Source organism: Chiloscyllium plagiosum, chromosome 12, assembly GCF_004010195.1.
Source record: "Chiloscyllium plagiosum isolate BGI_BamShark_2017 chromosome 12, ASM401019v2, whole genome shotgun sequence".
Classification (NCBI taxonomy): domain Eukaryota; kingdom Metazoa; phylum Chordata; class Chondrichthyes; order Orectolobiformes; family Hemiscylliidae; genus Chiloscyllium; species Chiloscyllium plagiosum.
In genome coordinates this window covers 85649644-85656558 of record NC_057721.1, presented here as the reverse complement: position 1 = coordinate 85656558, position 6915 = coordinate 85649644, and the positions used below count along the sequence as shown (strand labels likewise).

At 42.0% G+C, this 6915-nt stretch overlaps 1 protein-coding gene across 1 annotated transcript in view; it reads left to right on the top strand.

The window, feature by feature from the left end:
* LOC122554864 (heat shock transcription factor 2 binding protein) overlaps positions 1-4040 on the top strand; it is a 132104-nt gene extending 128064 nt beyond the window's left edge. Inside the window, exon 8 of the mRNA XM_043700211.1 lies at positions 3695-4040. Within this exon, the coding sequence (XP_043556146.1) occupies positions 3695-3897 (203 nt within the window). The 3' untranslated portion in view covers positions 3898-4040. The remainder of the gene's footprint in view (positions 1-3694) is intronic.
* Positions 4041-6915: the final 2875 nt, after the last annotated feature.

Genomic DNA, 6915 nt, shown 5'->3' with positions numbered 1-6915 from the left:
CGCCTTCTCAGAGACTTAGACTACTCTACACTCAAGCACACACATATACACTCTCTCTCACAAAAACTCACACACCCCCACCCCAGACACACACACACACACTCCCACACTCACACATGCACCCCCTCACAGACGGAAGACACTCTACACTCTCATACACACATAAAAACACTCTCTCACGCTCACCATCCCCCAACTCAGACACACGCACACACACAAAGATCCACATGCTCACATATACATATATTTTGTGGGATGAATTTGTAATTGCAGAGTTACTTTGTACTTTGCTCAAAAACTGCATAAATTCATGTAAAGTTCTGTTATCTCACTTTTTAGATTAGAATCAATCTAAACATCATGGCATAGACAGAGAACACGGGGGCGAACACCTTCAACATATTGTCCAGCTAACACCAGTTGGTACAACTAATCTGAGAATGCAACTTTTAAAAAAATGTTTTGTTATTTACACGTGAAAGAAGTGAAACTATCATGGTATTCGAACAGATGAAAGATTCAACAGACAATCAAGTTATTTTTCAATGTATAATTTCAGTTACATCACACTGTAAATTGTTGCTCTCAATTCTGTGCATTAAATATTTTGGCCTCCACAACCACCTGATGAAGGAGCAGCACTCCAAAAGCTAGTGTGCTTCCAATTAAACCTGTTGAACTATAACCTAGTGTTGTGTGCTTTATAACTTTGTACAACCCAGTCCAACACTGTCGTCTCCAAATCATGTTAAATCACTGCATGGTTTCCACAGATGTGTAGGTTGGTTGTGATATCCACGCTAACGTACACTATTGAGTCCACCGATGTGTAGGTTGGGTGCATTAGTCTTGCTGAATGACACCATAGTATCCTCGAATGTGGAGACTGGGTGTATTGGCCATGCTAAATTACAGCATAGTTTCCGTGGATGTTTAGGTTGGGGAAATTAGACAGGCTGAATTTTACCATAGTGTCCAAATATGTGTAGGTCGGGAGAGTTAGCCATGCTAAATTATGTCATAGTGTGCCCGAATGTGCAGGTTGGGTTCTTGGGTGGGTTATATTACACCATACTGTCCATGGATGTGTTGCTTGAGTTGGTTGGCTATACTAAACGACAGGAGAAAGTGAGGTCTGTAAATGCTGGAGATCAGAGCTGAAAATGTGTTGCTGGAACAGCGCAGCAGGTCAGGCAGCATCCAAGGAACAGGAGAATCGACGTTTCGGGCATCAGCACTTCTTCAGGAATCAGCCCTAATTCCTGAAGAAGGGCTTATGCCCGAAACGTCGATTCTCCTGTTCCTTGGATGCTGCCTGACCTGCTGCGCTGTTCCAGCAACACATTTTCAGCTATACAACACTACACTACATTACAAATTACACGACAGTATGCATGGATATGTCAGTTGGGTTTGTTAGCCATGCTATATTAGACCATAATGTCCAAGGATGTGTCAGTTCAGTGTGTTATGGTAAATTACACCGTAGTGTCCATGGATGTGTCAGTTGAATGTATTAGCTATGCTAAATTAGACCATAGTGGCCAACGATGTGTAGGTCGGATTTGTTCGTCATGCTAAAGTATAACATGCCATCCTCGGATGTGTGAGTTGGGTGTATTTGTCATGTTAAATTACAGCATAGTGTCCACGGATGTGTGGGTTGGCAGTATTTAGACATGCTGTATTACAGCATAGTGTGCATGGATGTGTCGAGAGAGTGTATTAGTTAAGCTGAATTACACCATAGTGCCCACAGTTGTGTGGGTTGGGTATATTAGTCATGTGAAATTACACCATATTGTCCATGCATGTGTAGGTTGGGTGTGTTAGCCACGCTAAATTACTCCACTTTGTCCATGGATATGAAGGCTGGGTGGGTTAATCATGCTCAAGGACACCATAGTGTCCATGGATGAATAGTTTTGTGTATTAGCCATGCTAAATTACACCATAGTATCCAGAGATGTGGATGTTTGGTGTGTTAGCCATGCTAAATTACACCACAGTGTCTATGGTTATTTCAATTGCGGTTGTTATCCATGTTAAATTACAGCATCGTGTCCAGAGATGTGTAAGTTGGGTACGTTAACCATGCTATATTACACCATATTATACACCAATGTGTTGTTTGAGTGCTTTAGCCTTGGAAATGTATAGGCTAGGACTATTAGCTCAGCTGGGGTCCTCTTCCCTAGGTCGGTGTAGAATCGTTCTGCTGAATGATCTATTTCCACACCATACGGATTCTACAGAGTTCAGGTTTCTCCCCGTCACTAGTTGGATCATGTATGCATTGATAAAGAAAACTTTCTTGAGCACATTTATCAAATTCTGCACCATCCAAACTTTTATAACTGTGGCAGTCAAAGTTAGTGTTTGGAAAATTAAAATCCTTTACTTTTACAACGTTATTATGCTAACAGCTGTTGAGGTCTCAACATATTTGATTATCAAATTACTTCTGATTATTATGTTTGCATATAATGCCATCCCATGATGGTCAAAGATTCATAGAGATGTACAGCATGGAAACAGATCCTTCGGTCCAACCCGTCCATGCCGACCAGATATCCCAACCCAATCTAGTCCCACCTGCCAGCACCGGGCCCATATCCCTCCAAACCCTTCCTATTTATATACCCATCCAAATGCCTCTTAAATGTTGCAATTGTACCAGCCTCCACCACATCCTCTGGCAACTCATTCCATACACGTATCACCTTCTGCGTGAAAAAAGTTGCCACTTCAGTCTCTTTTATATCTTTCCCCTCTCACCCTAAATCTATGCCCTCTGGTCTGGACTCCCTCATCCCAGGGAAAGGACTTTGTCTATTTATCCTATCCATGCCCCTCATAATTGTGTAAACCTCTATAAGGTCACCCCTCAGCCTCCGACACTCCAGGGAAAACAGCCCCAACCTGTTCAGCCTCTCCCTGTAGCTCAGATCCTCCAACCCTGGCAACATCCTTGTAAATCTTTTCTGAACCCTTTCAAGTTTCACAACATCTTTCCGATAGGAAGGAGACCGGACTTGCACGCAATATTCCAACAATGGCCTGACCAATGTCCTGTACAACCGCAACATGACCTCCCAACTCCTTTACTCAATACTCTGACCAATAAAGGAAAGCATACCAAACACCTTCTTCACTATCTTATCTACCTGCGACTCCACTTTCAGGGAGCTATGAACCTGCACTCCAAGGTCTCTTTGTTCAGCAAAGGTTGGACCGAAGGGTCTGTTTCCATGCTGTACATCTCTATGACTCTATAGAAGCAGTTAGAGAAGGCAGCTCACCACCACCTTCTCAAGGGAAGTTATGGGTGGGCACAAATGTTGGCCAACATTCTGATAAGTGAATAAGTGAAGGGCCACCACTCCAAAGTGGTGCTGCTTGTGTGGGAGAGCTGCTGGTCTCTGACCAGCAGCAATCCAAGGCAAGACTTCGTGTCACCGAGGGGCAGAAATTTCATTTCATGCCAGTTAATGGCCTTAGAATCTCTACAGTGTGGCCTTTTGCTTAAATGGCTGCCATGCATGCCTGCTAACTGAAGGTGGATTGGCACTTAAATTTTATGCATAAGAGTAGGACCTCCACCTAAAAGTAAAATCCAATTCATTCTCATTTCTAGCAACATTTACAAAAATAACAATAATGTTGCTGACTTATAATGCTTTTTATTTGTTAGATCCAGATGCAGAAGTTTGTCTCCATGTTCTGCGGCTCATTCAGTCTGTGATTCTCGAGCCAGAGGTTTTCTCCAGAGTGGCAACCCAAATCCATGAATCACTGTCAGAACAACGCATTCTAGAACTTAGCAGCAGCCGTAACCCAGATCTCCGCAACATAGCAAGTGAGCTGCTGGAAGACATGAAAATGCTTAATATGTAACAAAAAACGGTTTTACTTGTGCTAGTAGTTTTTCCTGCAGAATCTATTCATTTTGAAGTCATTGCTTGGTAAATGATTGTGGACTTCAGACCTTTGATAGGGTGCAAACTATTTAAAGCTGCTACTGCAAGTTACTGTCAAGCTTAGTGTAGTGGATTTGTGCCTTTTAATGTTTCAAAAGGAGATTAGTTTGGTTTAGCACACTGGTAAGGTGAACCTGTCTTTTTGCAGAGCTCTAATGAGTGACTTTATGGTTATGGAACAGGATTTTGCCATTCTGGCACACTGCTCTCTAATTAGATGGTCAGAAAATTGATTTGCTTTTAGGTTCCTATCAGTTTCTGTCCTCAGCCCCATCTGCTAAATGACTAAGAGGAATTGCTCAGTCTTTTCCACCCTCCATTTTAAAGAATATCTATGGTAGAATTGGAATTGTGAATCAATTGTAATATTGCCCACCATTGCATATCGGAATGTCATCACTGCCATGTTAACAACACAACAGAAATGAAGGTCCAAAATGTCAACATGTTCTTGTGTGTGGGGTAATAGATTTCCACTCCTGATATCGAGGCAGCTGAAACCAGTATTTTCACTTTGTTTGTGTCTGTGTACTACCATTGCAGTTTTGGAGCTTTAATGTTATGCATTTTTTATGATTTGCTTGACTGCAGATTTACATACTGTAGCTTTTTTGTGGGTTAATGAACTGCTGCACAACCAGCAGTGCCTTTGAAATTAATCTAACTGCATTTCACATTAGCAATGCATGCTGATCATTTATAGAGATTGCTTGACTTATCAGCACACATTAGGTCTCTGAACTCGCTTTGACTCAAGAAATGAATATGGTCACACGTTCAATCAGTTGAACTGAAATAATTAGATTCTGTATACAACTGTTTAATAAAAGTTTGAAGTCAGTGTTACAATTTACACAAATCTCCAATTTATTCTTTGGTTTTAGATGTGGGTGAAACTCAAATGATTAAAAGACATGTTGACTCAAAATTCCACAAACCTAATGAATTTCAAATGGTGGATATTGGTAATATCAGAAATTAAAGCAAGAGCTAGTGATTCCAAATCTCTGCCTCCATCAACTTTATGTTGAGGGTTGCAGTGGAACTAAAGTACAATAACTACCCAATCACATTCAAGTGCTTGTAACTACCCAGTCACAAATAAGGATAAGCTGTTTCTGCCATTTGGCAGAATTCCAACTTTTGAATAATGGAATTCTGCCCTTTAATTTTTTATTTTAATCTTAGCAGCTCCTGGCCACTGGTGCCTTTAACATTTAACACCACCAAAGCTGGGAGGAGTGACTCTCTGCAGTTAACAAGGACAGGAGTAGAATTGGGATCCGGCACTTACCTCACTGGAAGATAGTGGAGCCGGAGGGTTTGGCAGGCTTTGGAGGTGTGCCAATGAGGGAGCAATTGAAAAAGGGTTTGGAAAGCTGGGCCAGGAGGTCAAATAAGCAGCAAAGTCAGGATTTAATAGGCCAGAAGTAGAGAGGGGAAAGCAAGTCTTTTTTTACACTCTATAAGACCACAAGAATTAGGAGCAAGAGGAGGGGCGGCCATTCAACCTCTGAAGCCTGCTCCACCATTCATTAGAATTATGGCTGAACTGACTCTCATCCACTTTCTTGCCCTTTCCCCGTAACCCTTGATTCCCCTACTGATCAAACAGTCTCAACCCTCTAAGAAAGGAAATTCTTCCTCATCTCAGTCTTAGGTTGACACCAGTTTATTCTGAGACTATGCCCTCTGGTTCTAGATTCTCCCATGAGGGGAAACATTGTCCCAGCCTTAACCCTGTCAAGCCCCTTAAGAATCATATACGTTTCAGTGAGATCACCTTTCACTCTTCTAAACTCCAGTGGAGACCTCCACTCTATTTTACCTTTGCTCATAATACAGTCCCTCCATACCAGTGATCATCCAAGTGAACCTTCTCTGAACTGCATTCAATGACATGATACTTTTCCTTAAATAAGGGGTCTAGGACTGCTCACAGTACTCGAGATAAAATTTCACCAGCAACTTGTACAGTTGTAGTAAGACTTCCCCACTCTTATACTCCAACCCTCTTGAATTAACCTTACTGATTACCTGCTGCATTTATGTGCTAGTTCCCTGTGTTTCATACCGCAAGTCCATTTCAGTTGTAGCTTTCTGCAGCTTTTCTCTATTTAAATATTATTCTGATCTTTTGATCTCCGTTCCAAAATGAACAACTTCACATTTTCAGACATTATACTCCATTTGCTAACTTTGTACCCACCAACATTGTTGCCGATGTGAATACTGAGTCACAATTAAGTAGAATGAATGGCTTTGAGGTATGTAGGGAAGAGGTGTTGGAAATTCTGGAAAGGGTGAAAATAGATAAGTCCCCTGGGCCTGATGGCATTTATCCTAGGATTCTCTGGGAAGCAAGGGAGGAGATTGCTGAGCCATTGGCCTTGATTTTTATGTCCTCGTTGTCTACAGGAATAGTGCCAGAAGACTGGAGAATAGCAAATGTGGCTCCCTTGTTCAAGAAGGGGAGTAGGGATAACCCTAGTAACTATAGGCAGGTGAGTCTCACTTCTGTTGTGGGCAAAGTCTTAGAGAGAATTGTAAGGGATAGGATTTATGAACATCTGGATAGGAATAATGTGATCAAGGATAGTCAGCACGGTTTTGTGAAGGGCAGGTCGACCAGGACAGCAGATACATCAGAACACCACCACCTGCAAGTGTCTCCAAGCCAGTCACCATCCTGATTTAGAAATGTGTCATTCTTCTTTACTGTCACTGGGTCAAAATCCTGGAATTCCCTCCCTAATAGCATTGTGGGTCTCCTTACTGTCCATGGGCTGCAATGGCTCAGAAAGGCAGCTGACTCCCACCTTCTCACAGGGCAACAATGGACAGGCAATAAATGCCAGCTAGCCAGCAACACCCATGTTCCATGAGTGAATCAATCTAAAAACGTTCTAGTTATTCAAAACTTGAGGTAATTTTC